The sequence below is a fragment of the Aquarana catesbeiana genome, linkage group LG09 (genome assembly GCF_042186555.1).
Source record: "Aquarana catesbeiana isolate 2022-GZ linkage group LG09, ASM4218655v1, whole genome shotgun sequence".
NCBI lineage: Eukaryota > Metazoa > Chordata > Amphibia > Anura > Ranidae > Aquarana > Aquarana catesbeiana.
In genome coordinates this window covers 54,759,936-54,780,697 of record NC_133332.1, presented here as the reverse complement: position 1 = coordinate 54,780,697, position 20,762 = coordinate 54,759,936, and the positions used below count along the sequence as shown (strand labels likewise).

The window sequence follows — 20,762 nt, the reverse complement described above, 5'->3', positions numbered from 1 at the left end:
AGGAAACAAGGGGGCAACTATACAGTATAAAAAGCAAGACTGTATGAAACAAGGGGGCAACTATACAGTATAAAAAGCAAGACTGTAGGAAACAAGGGGGCAACTATACAGTATAAAAAGCAAGACTGTAGGAAACAAGGGGGCAACTATACAGTATAAAAAGCAAGACTGTAGGAAACAAGGGGGCAACTATACAGTATAAAATGCAAGACTGTATGAAACAAGGGGGCAACTATACAGTATAAAAAGCAAGACTGTATAAAACAAGGGGGGCAACTATACAGTATAAAAAGCAAGACTGTATAAAACAAGGGGGCAACTATACAGTATAGAAAGCAAGACTGTTGAAACAAGAGGAAAACTATACATCTTTTAGAAGCAAAACAAGGGGGCAAATATGAATGTGATAAAAGCAAGACTGTAAAAAACAAGAGGGAAAGTATATGTCTTATTAAAGTAAGACTGTTTTAACAAGAGGGAGACTTTACATCTAATAAAAAAGAATGTATAAAAAAAATGTGTAAAATAAAAGGGATAACTACACAGCTGTTAAAAGCAAAAATGTAAAATTATCCTAATTAAAGACTGTACATGTATAGTCTTTCTTGTTAAAAAAAAAAAAAAAGACTGTATAGTCAGATTCTTCCTAACTACAATTGTGACTGATTCTCTTTAAAGCGACACTTGGCATTGTTCTTCTACAAGACAACTAATTAGGAAGTCACATATGGGTTGGAAAGTCAGAACATACACAGGCACACCCCACTCTTCATGTTTTTTCAGTGAAATGTTTATTAAAACGTTTTGATTAAAGATTTGATTACTATGTCAAAACGCCACTTAAAAAATAAGTCCATAGCAGAAGGAGGATTAGTTGATACTTTACAAAACAATCGTTTTTCTTTTTTTCTTCACTTCAAATATAAAGTCACTTTTATTCTTTTTTTTTTTAATAATTAACAGTAATGGTAATACAAAAAAAGACATTATACACCTTGTAGTAGCCTGTAGATTTTCACAAGTATGTTTACACAGAATGACGAATGCTGTTATCGATAACACAAATGTCACATCAGTCTGCAGGACGATAAACTCTCTCGTGCTACAATTCCCACTCTAACCTCCAAAATACAAGAAAACCCATTTATTTTCTACATGCAGCTGCCTCTGACAGTCTATGGTGGTTATGTAAACCCGGTCTCGGTTCATCTTATGTTTCTCTTAGAAAACCACTAGGGATACAAACCTAAGGGTAATGCAGGTACAAGTTGACCATTTTGTTTCTGGGCAACCTTGGCAGGAAGTGATGTCATTAAGCAATGCTAAAGCTGAACTCCAGGTAGATTATAAAAAATAACACCATTGAACGCAAGTATGTATTTATTGGGAAAAAAATATTATATGTATTTTAAATGTAGTTAATGTAAATACCTGACTTTATTTCAGTCTCATAAGCAGATTGAGAGCAGGAGGGACAGCACTAGGAGACAAACGTATCCTGAATGCACATGTGCTGACAAGGAACATGCTAAAAGGTGAAGAGAGCAGACAGATGACCATATTAGTCAGCTGCTGCTCTTTCACTAGCCAATCACAGGCCGGGGACAGGAGGTGACCTAGCTGTATTGCTCAACTGGTGCAAATAAAACTCTGGTCACCTAGCTGGTTTAGGCTGTGTAAATCTCAGGACTGGATGGACAGAAACACAAATCCTTTGGCAGGTGAAACAGCTCTCATATATGTGTTCTCATGCTGTAATTATCTGTTTGTCTGGAGTTCAGCTTTAAACAATACAGAGGCCCCTGACACTTCACAGAGAGTCTCGAGTTTGCTCTGAACAATCTGTAACTACTAGTCAAAAGCAGAGCAGGAGAAGAATCGCTGTCGATCGCAACTGGTCTGCTTTCATCTTTTACCGAAATTCGAATATCTAGTTGCTACAGGCAAAGATCCACTCTTGCTCCATTTTTTTTTTACTCCATCATTCATAAAAGAAGACATTAACATGAACTTAGATGCAAGAATTAGAATATGCATTAGTCAACTGCTGGCTCACAAAATCACTACAGGGTTTGCGTTGAAACAGCAGTCGGTATAAGCCTATACATACAATGTTGTATACAATGTTGGCATTATATACAGAGCAAAATTGTCAGGGAGTTGTATGTACTTTGCAATTTAAGGTAAAGATGCGCAGATGGTGCTTATAGGTTTGAATGGTTCTAAAAAGAAAGTATAGTCTGGAAAAAAAGATCTTAAAGCCCAACTTTTTTTTTTAAGCTTTGGATAGACTTGGTAAAAGTAGATTTTTCTGTCAATGCTGTCCATGACCCATTTGAGGGATATCGTATCACTTCCTGTCCCACAGGAACAAAAAAAAACTAACCTGACAAAGATTCTAATACTTCTTAATTTTATTAAAAATAAGTAATTTGTTGAAGGCTGTGTTCCCACTGGTGGAATTTGCCAATACTTACTGTCCCAACAGGAAGTGAGGGAAAATTTCTCCAATGGAGACACAGACTGAAAATAAAACATGACAGGGGTTCCCTCTAAACTGAAAAAAATATTGTCTGAAGTTTACATATCCCTTACAAGGTTTCAGCCTTAATAACGATGAAACCAGAAATTGTTAACAAAGTAGACGTGGCCACTTTTTGGGTTTAGAGGGAGTCTGTTATAAAGTAAGTCACCGGTTACGAGATAGCTGGGATAGAAGTAGCTATCCACCGACTGTGTTCTCCTTCTATTTCAAGGGCATTGATTTCACATGCATTGAGCCACCTTTTGCTTCACGTATCCAATGAGCAAGCCATACACACACACAGAAGGGTTGATTTACTAAAGGCAAATAGACGGTGCACTTTGCAAGTGCAATTGCACTAATTTTTCCCCAGAACTAGTAAATGTGGTATAATTATGATCGTCTAATCATGTGCAATCAAAAATGCTGTTTTTTTTAATTTTCCTTGCACCTGATTGGGTATTTTTTACAAAGTGAAGATTCACCATTCACCAAGCTCTAGTGAAAATAAGTGCAACTGCATTTGCAAAGTGCACAGTCTATTTGTCTTTAATAAATCAACCCCAATGACTCCCTTCTACTCTGGAGATATGTGTAATGACAGTGGAACAGCTGAATAACAAACCTGGCAATATAGGTATTTTCAAACGAATACAAAATGCAAAAATACAAATGCATCAATCTGTTCTGGTAGGACAGTCTGACCCTGTATAATAAAGAAAGGCACTTTAGTAAAGTGATGCTCTGGACAGGGGCCCAATATCTGCTGATGATGATCCAGTTTTCTGTTAATTATATGCTACTGTATAAATACACAAGAGATTTACATATAGGCCAAACCATTATGCACACATGACTATCACACCTATATTAGTCTGTTGGACATCAATTGGCACCCCCATTGAAGCTGTAACAGGCTCCTCACTTCTGAGAATGCTTTCCACAAGATCTTGGAGTGTTTATTTGGGCATTTGTGCCCATTCAGTTGTAAAGAGCATTTGTGAGGTTGGGTTGGGTTGGGATATTGGACAAAAAGGTGTTCAATAGGGTTGAAGTCAGGTCTCTGTACAGGCAACACAATAACCTCCACCCCAAACTCATCAAATCAGTCTTTATGTTGCTGGATTGGTGCAAGGGCCAAAGTCAAGCTAGACCAGAGAGAGGCCTTACCTAATTTGTTGCCACAACATTGGAAGTACACAATTGTCTAAAACGTCTTTGTATGCTATAGTATTAACAACTCCCTTTGTGGAATCACCCAAACTTAATTATTTGAAGGGGTGTTCACATACTTTTGTCCATGTTGTGTATGTTTGAAAAAAGTACAGCGTATAAGACTTTTTACCCAGGGATAACAACATTTCTATACTTGAAGCAAGTATTAAAGGAGTTGTTGCTCGCTCTAGTTTATGTTGGACCTTTCTCCTTGCAGTTTTTTTATTGGCCATCTCTGGTGACCTACAACTATAACAGGTAAATTAAGAGCCAAGACAGTCAAACAGCAAGAAGAAGTATGTCATCTGCCCCATATAAGCTGATATTAAGGTATAACCTCAGATAATGAAAACTGGCTTTAGGAAATATCATAGAACAATTTGGGGATTTGAATCAGTGACCCCAAGAAAAATAACCCTAGAGTAGTAATTCCAGTTCTGGCATCAAAATCCCAAAAGTGTTCCATCCAACTCAGTGGTAATAGCCCCAGTGACAATTATAAATGTTTTCTACAATACTACTCACCACAGCATTTACTAAAGAGAGAGAACTCTATATTCATTATGTATGACACTAACACAATGTTTTTTAGTGTTTTTCTTAAGCCATGTGTTAATTATAGTTTGATTTAAACTGATCAATTTCAGAAACAAGCCAAAAAGGTCACTTTTACAATGATGTCTTTAGCACTCTTTGATCGAAGCTGCATTAGGGGTTAGAGTGGAGAGATTATCTTGGAAATGTGAGGCCTGCAACTATTAAATACTGTTGTTATATCAAGTGTTTGGCAAAAACAAAACAAAAAAACAGTTCTGATTGTCTTATATGGCAAGTGTCTTCTCTGTTACAATCTCTGTCTTGATTTGTTTTGTCGTTGTAACTGTCAGGAAGCCCAGAGTAGTCTCTTCCTCCTTGGTTATCTGTTCTTCCTGATGGGTGGTGAAACCTACTTGTGGCAGGCTGATCTTGAAACCTTCTTGAGAACCTTCTTCAATGTGTTTTTCTATCTCTTTAGAACTGTCCACTTCTGTCTTAGTCCCCAGGGATAATTTAGGTATCTTATATTTAGCTGATTTGTCTTTGCTGGTGCTCCCCTCTGTGTCATCCTCTATGCCAGTATTGTCCACTGTGTACTCCCCTTTGGATTTACTTGACAAGAATCCAAGTGAAATGCGACCTCTTCCTGATTTTGAGTCTCCCTCCCCAACCTTTTCCTCTGCTGCCATATACTCACCTTTATCTTTTTTCTTGAAACCAGAGAAGGCTATTTTAGGAGATTTAAATTTGCTTGAGAAGGAGCTCTCATTTGTTTCCTCTTTAGAATCTAGCTCTTCCTTCTTCACCAAATTTAGATTCATTTCAGAGTCTATTTCTTTGCCTTTGTATGGTGACGAAAATTCAAGTTTAGGAAATTTGAGTTTCCCAACCTTTAGGACCCCATCCTGAGATCCATTTTGGACAGACATCTCATTCTCACCATTCAAGTGGCCAGAGGAACCAGTTCCATTTACACCGATCTCTCCAGAATGTGTCTTTGAGGAGGAAAACCCTAACTTGGGAAATTTAATCTTTGAAGACTTCCCTGAGCCATCAGCACCAATATCAGCATCTGCAGCATCAGGTTCTCCATTTACTTCTGCCCCCTTTCCCTTTCCTCGTGACCGACTGAAAGAAGGTTTCATTTTTATTTTTGGTAACTTTATCTTGAGGTCTGGTCCTTCAATTTCTAAACTTCTATCTAGATCAGATGTAGTTTTATCCTTTACTTTTCCAAGAGAGAACGTTTTTTTTGCTTTCTTTCCCTCATGATCTTCCCTGTGGCCTAAACTTTTCAAAGTTATGTCATAGTCATTCGTGTCTGACTTTAGTTTGGGAGCAGAAAGCTCAATATTAGCAGTCACAGCTTTTGGTAAACCGACTGCAACCTTGGGGAGTTTCATGTTGAGTTTATTTTCAGAATCATTTTCCGTAGTGCCATGATGTTTGTGTTCCCCCTTGGTTTTACTACTCCTCTTTAAAGAATCACTTCCTTCTGTGTCCAGTTTTGCACTATCCACTTCATATTCACCATGTGCTTTGATCTTTGGAGCAGAAAGTTCCACATCTGGCATCTTAAGGAAAGACTTCTTTGTCTCTGACTCCTCATTAAGTGACATCTCCATTTCATCATCTCCCTTCCTTCCTGGTAATCCAATTGTTGGCATCTTGATTTTTGGCATTTTCAGGCCCAAATCTATTTCTAAATTTTCAATGCTTGATGATGTGGTGCTTTTGATTTTGTCTATAGTACTGGCTTGACCACCTTCTGAATACACCAATGCCTCACTATCACTTCCTGAAAATCCAACATCAGGCAAGGAGATTTTTGGCATTTTGAACTTCGTACCTTCCTCAGATGGTTGCAGTGGCTCAGTAGCAGCATCTGCACTGTCCCTGGTAATTCCAAATGGAGGCATCCTAATTTTGAATAGTCGCCCATTTTCAGAATCTTCATGATCTGAAGATTTTGCATCACCTTTCACATACACTTTATGGTCACCTTCTTTCTCAACATCCCCTTTTCCCTTAAGAGATCCTACTTGAAGCTTAGGCATTTTCATTTTAAAGCCCATAATCCCTGAATCTGAACCTTCCTCTTGTTTGGAAGCCTTAGCATCTATTTTGACCATGTCTTCTTGTACACCAGCACTGTGACTTCCAAATTTAGGTAACATTACTTTTGGCATCTTGAGTTTTAGCTCATGTTGTTCACCTTCAGAAAAGTCTAAATCTGCTTTTGGTGTCTTTGACGTGTCTTCAAATTTTACATCATCTTTGCTTAGGTTGACATCTAGCTCAAGTTCTGGCGCCCTTATTTTGGGAGTAGACATTTTTGGTAACTCTACAGAAGGCAAGGTGAATGAGGCTTCAGTAGATCTTGTTTCAGCACTTGAACCATGCATTTTGAATTCACTCTCAATAAATGGTATGTCTTCTTCATCTAATTTGACTTTGGGAAATGAAATGTCCACATGTGGCATTTTAATTTTTGACCCTTTCATGCTGCTGTCCTCTTTGGCTTCTGGCTCTCCAAACTTTGGTAGTTCAATCTTTGGCATTGCCGATTTTGCAGCTGACTTTTCTAGGCTAAGACTAGTTTTATTTGCTGTGTCCACAGTTGCTTTGGGCAATCCAATGTCCAGTTCTATATCTGGCAAAGAGACATCAATGGAAGGTATTTTGGGTATTTTTAAATCACCTTCATATCTTTTAATATCTGCATCAGAAACATCAACTTCTGCTTTGGGCAGGGCACCACAAATATCTGGTTTAGCGCATGGTACAGAAATTTGCAAAGCGGGAACATTTGGTGGAGTAGAGATCTCCAGAGAAGGAATCTTCACCTTTTCACTCAGCTGAACCTCAAGGCTTTCCAATCTCTCTGATATCTTTGTCTCCGTTTTTGAAAGATTAGCTTCAGCTGCTTGATCACCCTTTATGCCAAAAGAAGGCAGTGTAACTTGGGGTACTTTCACATGAATGTCTGACAGGTTAAGGTCATCTTTTGAACCTTTTAGCGTAACATCAGCTTTGGGTGCCTGCACTTTTGGAGGGGACATTTTAAACATAGGCATTTTAATAAAAGCCATTTTTCCATTATCGTCTTTTGTTTCTTTTGCTTTTCTGGTTTTATCATCAGGAGTTTTGATCTCCACTTTTGCTTCAGTGGCATCAGCATCTTTCTTTGATATTCCAAATGAAGGCATCTTGATTGCTGGCATTTTCATTTTCACTTCTTTGCCTTTTCCTTTGGCCTCAATGCTACCTTCACTGAGTTCAGCAGAAGCCTCAATAGTCTTTGTTTTTTTAGATGAAGAGACTGCAACTTTTACTTTTTCTGATTCTGTGTCTTCATCAGTTCCTTTGCCCTTTCCAAATTTTGGCAAAGAAAATTTGGGAAGGCTCAGCTTTGTATCTGGAATGTCAATATTTATTTCAGGTGGTTTGTCCAAGGTTTCAGATTCTTCACATTTTGGAACCGCAATGTCTACCTCCAACTTTGGAGCCTTAATGTCAATAGTGGGTAGTTCAATGGATGGGAGCTTCACTTTCCCATCAGTGGATAATTCAAAGGACTCCAACTTTCCTTTGCTAGCTTTTTTGTCTCCTTCAGCCTCAACATCCTGTTTTGCTTTTGGGAACACCATTCCAAATTTAGGCATTTTCAACTTTGGTCCTTTGACTGCAACCTCTGTATCTTTCTCTGGGTGTGATGTTTTTATATCTACCTCACCAACTTTTTTCACTTTAGGGCCTGAAATGCCAAATTTGCGAAGAGAAAATTTTGGACCTTTCCATTTAGCTTCAGCTTCACTGGAAACATCTACTGCTAAATCCTCTTTACCTGACAGCTCCATGCCAACTTTTGGTACACCTGTATCAATGTCTACATCAGGAATGCTGGGCGTAGTGATTTCAACAGAAGGAAGTTTGACTGATGGAAACTTAATTTTAGCTTCTACATCTTTCACATCAGGCTTTTCCAGTTTTACTTTAGGGAGCTTGACATCAACTTTTTGCTTAAGCTCACCAACTTCTAGGTCAGAGACTTTCCCTAATCCAATCTCAACTTTTGGTAAGCTCATTTTCACACCTTTATCTTCTATATCTAGTCCAGGTACCTTTGTGTCTGCAGTAACATGTCGTAAAGACAAATCACCTGTGATCTTTGGAACATCAAGTTCTACATCCATAACTTTGGCTACATCACTCAGTTTAGGGAGGTTTAGTTTGGGCATGTGGAATTTAGTCTCAGTTTCATCACTAACTAGTTCAAGTTCATCAGTTTTCATTTTTGGAAGGTTTAAGTCAACCTGAAGACTTGGGGTCTCTATCTCAAGAACAGGCATTTTAAAAGAGGGAAGACCAATTTTTGAGTCTCCCATTTTCCCATCAAATGCTATTGCATCAGACTCCACTTTTGGAAGCTTCATTGCTAATTTTGGCTTCTCCAGCAAAATGCCGTCATCAGATTTAGGTAATGTTATGCCAAAGTCAACAGGTTTAATCTTGGGAATAGAAATATCCAATTCAGGGATGATTTGTTTTTCTCTTACAGTCACATCATCTTTTATTTTTGAATCACCTCTTGGAATGTGGATTCCCACTTTCGGAGGAGATGCGTCAGGTTTGCTAAGCTTTGTTGAGATATCTAACTTGGGTATGGAGATTTTGGGCATCTTCAGCTTCAAGTCTGGGCTTTCCAGCTTAGGGGCTTTAATATCTACCTTAGCTGAGGGAGCTGTAACTTCTAGTTTACTTGGCTCAGTGACTTGGACTTGTGGTAATGAAATGTCAACAGATGGCAACTTAACAGAGGGAAATTTTAGTTTCCCTTCCAATTCCATAGATGGTTTTTCTGGAGCTTCAGTCTCTGATTTCTCCTTTGATGACAAAACTCCAAAGCTGGGCAACTTTATTTTAGGCCCTTTCAATTTAAACTCTTCATCTTCGTCTTTCTCAGCTACCTCCTCAGCCGGGACCTCCTGCTTATCACCTATTAAGCCCACTTTAGGTAGGCTAAGTTTTGGCATTTGAAGCATCACATCAGGTATTTCAACTGTGCCCCCTGCTTCAGACTTTTCTGTCTTTGCATCGCCCATATGGGCTCTTGCAGCATAAGCATCCTTTACTTTTATGCGTACTCCAGGGGGGCTTATTTTTGGCATTTTTAATGTTACATCTGGAACTTCAACTTGTTCAACAGAAATGTCTCCTGTTTCCAGCCTGGGAACACTTACATCAACATCCACTTTTGGAACAGATATTTCAAGAGAGGGCAATCTTATGGCACTTTTGCGTTGACCATCAGGACTATCTCCTTCCACTTTACCTTTAGGTATAGAAATACCAATTTGTGGTGTTTTTATAGATGGCATTTTTAGCTTATCATCGGAAACTTTCACTTCAATATTTTTTTTTATTTCTGGTGGTGTTGCTTTAAAACCAGTTTCTGGAGTTTTGCTAGACATGCTAAATTTTGGCAGTTTCATTTGAAAACCATGGCTAGTGCTTTCAGGTGGCTCAACCTCTACAGCTCCTTCAACTTTTGGCAGACTCAGATCTACATCCACTTTAGGTGCTGCTATTTCAATTGAGGGTAATGTGATTTCTGTTTTAGACCTTCTATCAACCCGAATAGCAATGTCTTGCTCCTTTTCTATATGAGGTGTACAAATGCCAACTTTTGGCAGTTGGGGAACGCTGAACTTAGCTTCTGGAGCTTCCAATTCAACACTAGCTGTTGGCATCTTGATTTCAACATCTGGAATTTTAACAGCAGTGCTCAGCCCAGGCACTTTAATCTTTTCAGGAATATCTGGTGCTTCAGTTTTTATAGCATGAAGAGGTATGTCAAGTTCTACTTGAGGTGCCTTAAAAATTGTTTCTTCTTTGGTTTCAATTGCAGCCTTTGGCATAGACACATCAACATCTATTTTGGTTTTTTTCATTTTCGGAACAGAAATACCAAATTTGGTTGAAGATTTTTCTTTAATCTCACCCTCAGCTCTGGCTTTTGCTTTGTGTTCATCTACAGAAGCTCTTCCAGCAGTATCCTTGAGCCGAAATCGTGGGAATTTCATCTTTAGCCCTTTCTGTTCTTCAGCTGTGGAAACCTCTGTAGTCTTGGTGACAGCTTCACCTTCTGCACCACCTTTTGTTTTTAGTAGCTTGGAGAAGTTGGGGAAGGAGAACTCAACATCTACTGGTGGAATGTCCATATTGGAAACAGATAGTTCAGAGCCTTTCACAGCCTCCACTGAAACCTCGGAGTCCTTCACTTGACTTGGCACCTTCTTTTTTTTCTTCTTCACAGGTGTAAGGCTTTTCACAAACTGGGGAAAAAAACAAAATATTGCTTAGCATATGTTTGATTTTAGTTCCAACATTTTACAGCAGTTTAAATAATTCATAAATCAAGGGGATAACTTTTTTGTTTTGCTTATTGATGTCGTATCACTTTTTCACAATTTTAACATATCTGGTGATCTAAATTTTTAAAGGTAAGCAATAATGGTATTGGGTCAATTTTATTTGCTTCTTTTAAAGCAAACCTGTGTTTTTTCCTATTCAGGTTCTTTAGTCCCCCTACCCCTCCCCAGCATATTCTTACCTTTCCTTAGCCTCTCCATTCAACGCTTGGAGATAAAGGAAATACCTGATGCCTGTGGCTATGGTAAAGCATGTGAATCACTCTATGTGACAGCACTTGACCAATCCTTGCTGTGACATGGTGAGCCCATAGCCCTGTGTAAGCTACAACTCTGGAAACTGGTATCTCCTGGTTGCTAAATACAGCAGAGAGGGCACTGAGAGGAAGGTAAGTACATGCTGCTGATGAAGGATACATTAAAGGGATCCTGTTATTTTTCCCACTCGGGTTCCTGTTATATTTACAGTGTTTTACATAATTATATAATTTTTGTAATATACAATATTTATTGATGTTTTATATAACGGATTGTAATAGTTATATAACTTCTTTATTTTACAAATAAACATTAGTACAAGATGCACCCATATGGTTATGTAGAAAATTCAGGGTTTTCTATAAAGAAAGCTCAGTAGTAGCTTCCCCTTTTGTAATTATCTTTTGAATATTAACACTCTTTATGGAGATGTACAGAACAGAGAGGGAGGTTTAGGGGGATTGCTCCTCCGCCTCATTCAGTGTGTCTAATTTGAGCTTCAGCTATCTACCTCTGTAAACAGCAATCATTTTTTCAGGACAGCGATTAAATATTGCCTGGTTAACATGTGAAAAGGAACCAAGACTGTCACCTGCTAGCTGGACAGTGGCATAACTATAGACATAGTCTGGGGCCCATGGCCGGGAAGGAGGACTCTGATGTTTATATTCCAGAAGAACTGACCTCAGATGCACAGGAGCATGCTTTGGGATCACGCTGTTGCTAGTCACAGACTTCCTATGCATCACTCCTCTCTTTGAGTACATTTTTTTTGCCTTCAGAGTCTTCTGCTCTTCCTGGCCAACACTTTAAAATCAAAGTTCTAAGTGCTAAACGAACTAACCTGTAATGGAAAGATATGTATACTTATCTAATCCAAAGGTGGTAAAGTCATGTGATCTCCCCAGCAGATGCTTAAGGAGAGAGGAGACAGCAGTGACAACGGCTGCAGAGCCTGGGCAGTGAGGTCACCCATAGACTTACTATGTGACATCCGTTGTTTGCTGTCCCTCCTCTCCCCCAAAGCCAGCGCTGGGAGCAGATCACGTGACCAGACCAGGGAGTCCTTAGATTAGGTAAGTATACACATCTTTCCCTAGCACGGAAATTAGTATAGGGTTTGGAATGGGGGTGGGAGTAGGTTTAAGTTAGCTTTGACCATACTTCTACTTTAACCCTGTATGCCAGTAGTTTGTCCAAAAAGCCAAAATCAACTTACAATTAAGTGAAGCTAGACAACTATCTTCACTAGGATACTGAGCAACTGTAAAGTTTAAGCAGTATACCAAACCTGCTCCACTCCATTCAAAACAGAAAAAAAAATAAATCCTGAGTGGAGTGGTCTGCTTCCAATAACTGTATTATAGGGCGTACACACGGTCGGACTTTGTTCGGACATTCCGACAACAAAATCCATGGATTTTTTCCGACGGATGTTGGCTCAAACTTGTCTTGCATACACACGGTCACACAAAGTTGTCGGAAAATCCGATCATTCTGAACGCGGTGACGTAAAACACGTACGTCGGGACTATAAACGGGGCAGTGGCCAATAGCTTTCATCTCTTTATTTATTCTGAGCATGCGTGGCACTTTGTCCGTCGGATTTGTGTACACACGATCGGAATTTCCGACAACGGATTTTGTTGTCGGAAAATTTTATCTCCTGCTCTCCAACTTTGTGCGTCGGAAAATCCGATGGAAAATGTCCGATGGAGCCCACACACGGTCGGAATTTCCGACAACACGCTCCGATCGGACATTTTCCATCGAAAAATCCGACCGTGTGTACGGGGCATAAGTCCTATTTTTTCCAACATACCATTTTTGGCATCTTGGCCTTTGGGCCTTTGACCTCTACCGTCCCAGATTCTGATGACACTGTGACATCACTAGACGGCACTGTTCTCTTGAGGCAATAGGAGACTTTGTAATGTTCTGCATACTGTAGGATTTTCAATGCATCTTCATACTTAATGTTCTCAAAGAATACTCGGGCACTGATGATCTGGTCCCCTGTGACATTGTTAAGGAGAGAGAAGGAGGAATTAGCACACACTCAATAACTGTTCTATAGCAAATAGAATGCTCTAGTCCCAATTCTTTATTAGACTTCTGAACAACAGGCCTGCTACACCTGTTTGAATTAGGAAGGAAGCAATACAGTATCATAAGGTTTCTGCCAATTCCATCCCAGATGAGACATTAACCCCACCCCGCTAGATCATTTACCTTCTTGCAAAGGCAGATTTTTGGCAGCTGGGGAGTCTTTGAGGACATCTGATATGAACAGCCCATCCTTTCCTCCTCCAGAGATGCTGATGCCACTCATTCCAGACTGAGCCTCTGTTTCTACAATCACCTCCACCATCTCCGAGGCTCTCAACTTCTCCTGGTATCAAAAACATTAAATAGTTATTAAGCAGATCAGTATGATCAAAGTACATACTTGCCCTTTCTAAGATTGGCCATAAACATCCTGGTCATTACTCAATTTAGCTAATTTCAGTAAGATCAGGCAGGAATTATCTCCTGCCTGTCGGTGCTTTAGGAGGTTCCAATCTACAGTGTTCATTGGTTCAACACCTTTTGGAATAAAGATTGATGCTTAGGGACAATGATTCTGTCAGATCATTACTGTGATCATCAACTGATTGAAAATGCTGTGTATTGTCAGATCTGAATTACAATTTCCAATAAAGGAAATTATAATGTGTTTTTCTGGTCAACGGAGAGCCTGCATGCAAATCCGTTTGCAAAGCATGCTTGCTAGCAACCTGTGTGCAACTAGCTATTTCATAATGTCCTATCTCTGCTGCGAGAGGGAGGGGTGTCTGTCCTTCCTCTGACTCATTCAGCTGTCCGTGTATTCTGATCTCCCTGTTGAAAAAACAATGTTAGTAGTTATCATATATTGTATATGAAAAAAGAAAATATAAAATATACACATCGGCTACTTTATTAGGTATACCTGTTCAATTGCCTGGTAACACAAATTGCTAATCAGCAAATCACATGGCAGCAACTCAATGCATTTAGGCATCTATATGTGGTGAAGACAACTTGCTGAAGTTCAAACCGAGCATCAGAATTGGACAAGAAAGGGGATTTAAGTGACTTTGAATGTGGCATCGTTGTTGATGCCAGACGGGCTGGACTGAGTATTTCAAAAACGGCTGATCTACTGGAATTTTCATGCACAACCACCTCTACGGTTTACAGAGAATGGTCCAAAAAAGTGAAAATATCCAGTGAGTGGCAGTTGTGTGTTGGAAAATGCCTTGTTGATGTCAGAAGTCAGAGGAGAATGGGCAGACTGGTTTGAGATGTTAGAAAGGCAACAGTAACTCAAATAACCACTCGTTACAACCAAGGTATGCAGAATACCATCTCTGAATGCACAACACATTGATCCTTGGGCTACAACAGCAGAAGACCACACCAGGTGCCACTCCTGTCAGCTAAGAACAGGAGATTGAGGCTACAATTCACACAAACTCACCAAATTTGGACAATAGAAGAGTGGAAAAAGGTTGTCTGGTCTGATGAGTCTTGATTTCAGCTGCAACATTCAGATGGTCGGGTCAGAATTGGGCGTTAACAACATGAAAGCACGGATCCATCCTTCCTTGTATCCATGGTTCAGGCTAGTGGTGTAATGGTGTGGGGGATATTTTCTTGGCACATTTTGGGCCCCTTAGGTACCAATTGAGCATCGTTTAACTGCTTGCTGCCCGCCCACCGTCAAATGATGGCGGGGCGGTGCAGATCTCGTTCTGGGATGCCGTCATATGACGGCGTCCCAGAACGACCACGCCAGCGCGCCTGCGGGTGCGCGCAGCGCAGCGATCGCGGCCACGGCATATTGCTAGGACACAGTGTGACCCCGATCTCTGTAAAGAGCCGCGTCCGCGGCTCTTCAACCATGTGATTGGCTGTGTCCAATCACAGCCAGTCACATGTAAACAAGGAGATGCCGGTAATCGGCTCTACTCACCTCACACTGACAGAGTGTGAGGAGAGGAGAGCCGATCAGAGGCATCTCCTCACGGGGGGACATCTAGGGATGTAATCAGGGCACTGATCATCAGTGCCCTGATTACAATAAATAAATACATTGTCACAAAACAGTGCCCACCAATGCCAGCATACAGTGCCCACCAGTGGCAGCAATCAGTGCCCACCACTGCCCACAAGTGCCACCAATCAGTGCCCATTAGCGATGCCTGTCAGTGCTGGCAATCAGTGCCGCCTATCAGTGCTGCCCATCAATGCCATCACTGCTGTCGATCAATGCCCATCTGTATTGCCTATCCGTGCCTTCTATCTGTGCTGCCTATCAGTGCCCACCAGTGCCGCCTATTAGTGCCCATCAGTGCCACCCAACAGTGCCTATCAGTGCTCATTAGTGCCACCTATCAGTGCCCATAAGTGCGGCATATTAGTGCCTCCTCATCAGTGCCCATAAGTGCCACCTCATCAATGTCCACCAGTTCAGTCTATCAGTGCCCATCAGTGGCGCTTCATCAGGGCACATCAGTGAAGGCAAAAAATTACTTTGTTACAAAATTTACTGACAGAAAACAGTAAAAAACATTTTCTTTTCAAAATTTTTGGTCTTTTTTTTTTTGTAAAAAATAAAAAACCCAGCAGTGATTAAATACCACTAAAAGAAAGCTCTATTTGTGTGAAGAAAATGATAAAAAATTTATTTGGGTACAGTGTAGCTCGACCGCGCAATTGTCATTCAACAGCACTGAAAAGAATGGCTTGGGCAGGAAGGGGGTGTAAGTGCCTGGTAGGCAAGTGGTTAAATGCCACGGCTTACCTGAGTATTGTTGCTGACCATGTCCATCCCTTTATGACTACAGTGTACCCATCTTCTGATGGCTCCTTTCAGCAGGATAATGCATCATGTCACAAAGATCAAATCATCTCAAACTGGTTTGTTAAAAAATGACAATGTCACTGTACTCCAATGGCCTCCACAGTCACCAGATCTCATTCCAATAGAGCACCTTTGGGATGTGGTGGAACGGGAGATTCACATCATGGATGTGAAGCCGACAAATCTGCAGCAACTGCGTGATGTTATCATGTCAATATGGACCAAAACCTCTGAGGAATGTTTCCAGCACCGTATTGAATCTATGCCATGAAAAATTAAGGCCGTTCTGTGGACAAAACGGGGTCCAACCTGGTACTAGCAAGGTGTACCTAATAAAGTGGCCGGTGAGTGTATATATAAATATGCTTTCCCTCTCACCTCAGTGATGCTGATCTTAGTCTCCATCTTCGGTTCTTCTGTCTCTGCTGAGTTTCTTTGTCCTTTCAGTAGTAAAACTTTCTTTAGCTCCTCATGCAGCTTCTCTTTCTGTGCCTAAAAACAAGATCACAAACAACAGTTTAGGCTACCCATCATTCCACCATATTACTGAATAGAAGAGCATCCAGAAAAGAATGAACACTTGAGATTGGTTGGTTTTGTTTGTAGCACCAGTTCAACATAAAACAGGTAAACTAGTTAAAATAGTTGTAAAACAGGCAAACTTGTAAAGACAAGGATACTTACCTGTTCCTGTTCTATCACCAGTCTTGCACCTTTCACTCATAGTGATGTAGAGGGAGGTAGAAGGAACCACCGAACATAAAGGAGAACCAGGCACCCAGAGGTGGCTCTAGACTCTGTGAGGTCTTAGGCAAAACTGAGACATGAGGCCCCATTCATTCCCATAATGGGAAAAATAATTCCGCAACGCCAACTTAAGTGAGACAGGGCTCTTAACGCTGCCTGAGCACAGCAGCATAAAGGTCCCTCAAAACTGGGGTTTGAGAGAGGGGGCTGAGAGACAAGGGTGGAGTGTGAGAGAGGAGGTGAAGAAGAGAGAAAGAGAGGGGGCTGCTGAGAGAGGAGGGAATGAGGGGGGCTGAGAGGAAGGAGCGTGAGAGAGGGGGGCAGAGAGAGACAGGGGGGCTGAGAAAGAGAGGGGGTCTGAGAAAGAGAGGGGGCTGAGAGAGAGGGTGGAGTGTGAGAGACAGAGGGGGCTGAGAGACGGCGGTGGACTGTGAGAGGGGGGTGAGAAAGACGGGGACTGACAGAGGGGGTGGGTGAGAGGAGGTGAGTGTAAAAGAGAGGGAGTGAATGAGAGAGAGAGAGGGGGCAAGAGAGAGAGGGGCTGAGACAGAGAGGGGGCTAAGACAGAGAGGGGGCTGAGAGACAGAGGGGTGGCGTGTGAGAGAGAGGGGAGTGAGAGAGAGGGGGGCTGCTGAGAAAGGGGGGGTGAGAGAGAGGGGGGCTGAAAGAGGGGGTTGAGAGAGGGGGGGGCTGAGAGAGAGGGTGGAGTGTAAGAGATAGGGTGGAGTGTGAGAGAGAGGGGGGCTGAGAGAGAGGGGTGGAGTGTGAGAGAGGGGGGTTGAGAGAGAGGATGGAGTGTAAGAGAGAGGGTGGAGTGTGAGAGAGATGAGTGTGAGAGAGGGGGGGCTGAGAGAGAGGGGTGGAGTGTGAGAGAGGGGGGTTGAGAGAGAGGGTGGAGTGTAAGAGAGAGAGTGGAGTGTGAGAGAGAGGGGGACTGAGAGAGAGGGGTGGAGTGTGAGAGAGGGGGGTTGAGAGAGAGGATGGAGTGTGAGAGAGATGAGTGTGAGAGAGGGGGGCTGAGAGAGAGGGGGTTGAAAGAGAGAGGCGGCTGAAAGACGGGGCTGACTGTGAGAGAGGGGTGGGAGAGAGAGTGGGGACTGACAGAAGGGGTGGATGAAAGGGAAAGAGGGGGGGTGTAAAAGAGAGGTAGTGAATGAGAGAGAGATGGGGTGAGAGAGGGGGGCTGAGACAGAGAGGAGGCTGAGAGACAGAGGGGTGAAGTGTGAGAGAGGGAAGTTGCTGAGAGAGGGGGAGTGACAGAGAGGAGGGCTGAGAGAGGGGGGGACCTCTCTTCGGTGGTCAGGGAGGGGGTGGATCTCTTCTCCCTCCCAGGCTCTCACAAGTCTAGCTGCCCTCCTCGCTGTCCACCTTCCCCAAATTCCCGCGGCCTCGTCACTGTTTGCTGCCACTCTCCCGCTGCCTGCCACCGAACTCTCCAGGAAACCAACAGGGCTCAAGGGTCAGTGTGTCAGGCAAATTAGACGGCCGCAAGGCCCATGTAAGCGCGAGGCCTTAGGCGACCGCCTAATTTGCCTAATTAAAGAGCCACCTCTGCAGGCACCCTACACTCCTAAAAGTGTTGGATGGAATTGATTGCTCTACTACAAGCTTAGTTCTTCAATAGAGTGAAGACTGGTGGCACGGTTGGCAGGACAGGTATAAGTAGTATTCATTATTTTCTTTGCAGAAAGCACTTTTTAAAGTTTTTAAATCTAGTAATAGAGATGCTTTATCGTTCTGCCTATAAGCGATCACCCAGAGATTACTGTTATTAGTCAGAGAAGCCTATTTTAACTGTGTTATTGATACCTCACATTCCATAACTTCATAGCTAAGCCTAACCATCATCCCTCTGGCCAATGAGATTGTCTCAGTGTCCAATGAAGGCACTCTCAATAGACAAGCTTGTAGCAATTAGGTAGAGCTTAGATTAGAGGCACAAATAAAATAATTTTCCCAGTAACAAAGGATAAAAAGGCATCTTGTGATTTCTGTGTCTTATACTTTCATCCATTTAAAATGACTAACAGGTTCACTTTCCAAAATAGGTCAGATTTGAGCCCTTTTATAGCCACTCAGAGAAATGAGCAATGGAACCTTGGTGATCCTCACAAATGGTTTCGACAGGAAACATCAGGAATTTGACTCACAGGAAAAACGTCTTATGTTGATGTTACTCATAAGATAACTGGGCACAGGCTAGATCAGGAAACACAAGTAACGAGGGACTGGATAATTGGGTCAGAGGGGCTGAAGGTTTCTCAGAAAAATACTACCCATTCACTTCTCACCCTGTCCCATTTCCTCGCTTTACTGCATTTTCTAACTATTACGGAATATAATTTAGAAGTGAGTTTCTACATTGGGCTAGCTGTGAAGCTGGGCTTATAAGGAGCAGTCATAACAATGTCTTCTTGTGATTTTCTTATTTACATCAGGAATTGTCAGTAGTTACAATAATGAGTTCATTTTCCCAAAGTTGAACTATGGACAGTAAAGCGCTTATATACATCTGCCACAATACCATCAATTTTGCAAGACTTACATACATCAGGGTGATCAAGGATTACTTCTTCAAACAGGTGCCCTTGTGGCTGTTACATGTGGCCTTCCAGAAGGGGTGCTGTGCTGGCAGATCGGTATGCAAGGATGTACCAATCCGGATAGCAGTTTGGGCACATAGGTCCCTCCCCAAATGCCAGGGTGTCTCAAGAGCATGCAGGACTTCTCTGAAACCCATAGCTCCCAACTGTCCCTGATTTCGAGGGACTGTCCCTGATTCGGAGCAATGTCCCTCTGTCCCTCTTTCCTCCTCATTTGTCCCTCATTTTGGTCTGATCCATATAGTAGTATATAAAATACACTCTTTATCTTTCAAAAAGTGTTTCCCAGTGCTAAACATTTAATCCAAATTCTAAATTGCTGCATTTGTACATTTTAAAAGCCAATATAAAGGAATAGTAGTGGTAAAAAAAAAGCACTTGTGGTTAATTCTCCTTTAAGGGGGTGTGACAGGGGGCGTGTCCTATGCCTACATACATTTACTAGTAGGTGTCCCTCAATCCCATCTCAAAATGTTGGGCGGTATGTGAAACCTTTCCCTGGGCTTTACCTGGTCTTTCATAACCAGTGGGTGTCCGTCTCTGTACTCCTCAAAGTGCTGGCATGCCAAAGTGATTCAGCAGGGGCTATATATAATCAAAGTCCAAGTCTGAGTCCAAGATGGCTTCCCAAATCTCAGAAAAGCTCTGCCCCCAATCAGACACATCTCCCCCAAGATGGCCACTGGGAGCCCAGTGCAGAGGACAAGTCAGTCCTTTGCAAGTTTCTTCTAGTGTCAGCAGTGATCATGTGATAGCTGTGTTTACTTCTGGCAGCAAAACTGCGAATCGCAACCTTTCTGTACTGTTATCTGCTAGAGAATTGTACCAATTTTTGATTACAGCAGTGCTTGTACAACACCCTCCTCCTCGCTGAGGTCAGAGGTTGTCATGTGCACAAAAATAGTCACATAAAACACACTTAAAGGTTCAAATGACTACAGAGCCGCCGAAAATTGACGAAGAAGAGCAGTTGATCGTCAGCTCTATACGGCGCCTGCGCACTACATTCTGACCTAAGTCCATGTTAAAGCCTCACCATCCAAGTGGACATAGAGTCAGAATATTAAAGTGCCGAGCGCAGCGAGGCCGTGCCCGAAGCGTGGCGAGCGGCCTGTTACAAAGTGACTCAGGTGTTCAGCTTCGGCTCTTTTCGGCGGCTCCCTTGTTGTTCCTACTGCACAAGCGCTGCGCCTGCGCACTACAGGGGGGTCATTATCCGCCAAGGGGAACTTTCTCAGCAGAACACTGACACCTCTTTTTGCTAGGCTGTCATGCTGATTTGTCATGACTTCAACCCCCCCCCCCCCCCCAACACACACACATACATGTATTATACCTTATTTCTAGCAGTCGTCTGATTGGCAATGCTATGTCACCTTACAACTTACATTACCCTTCCTCCGCTATTCTGGTGTCAGTGGTGGGAGATCTTTAACGTTGCACACATTGAATGAAGTCAGCGCCTCAGTATTGTACTGTGTGCTCAGGCTGACCCAGGGGGTGTGTCCATGACAGCCTGTGCACACAGGAAGTGGACAACAATTAACCCAGAAAAG

The 20,762-nt window shown here is 42.1% G+C and overlaps 1 protein-coding gene across 1 annotated transcript in view; it reads right to left on the bottom strand.

The window, feature by feature from the left end:
• Nucleotides 1-768: 768 nt before the first annotated feature.
• The window catches only part of PRX (periaxin), a 54,160-nt gene continuing 34,166 nt past the window's right edge, over nt 769-20,762 (bottom strand). Inside the window, exons 4-7 of the mRNA XM_073598525.1 lie at nt 16,235-16,348; nt 13,201-13,360; nt 12,791-12,984; nt 769-10,614 (exon numbers count right to left, since the gene is read on the bottom strand). Coding sequence (XP_073454626.1) covers nt 4,561-10,614; nt 12,791-12,984; nt 13,201-13,360; nt 16,235-16,261 — 6,435 coding nt within the window. The 5' untranslated portion in view covers nt 16,262-16,348 and the 3' untranslated portion in view covers nt 769-4,560. The remainder of the gene's footprint in view (nt 10,615-12,790; nt 12,985-13,200; nt 13,361-16,234; nt 16,349-20,762) is intronic.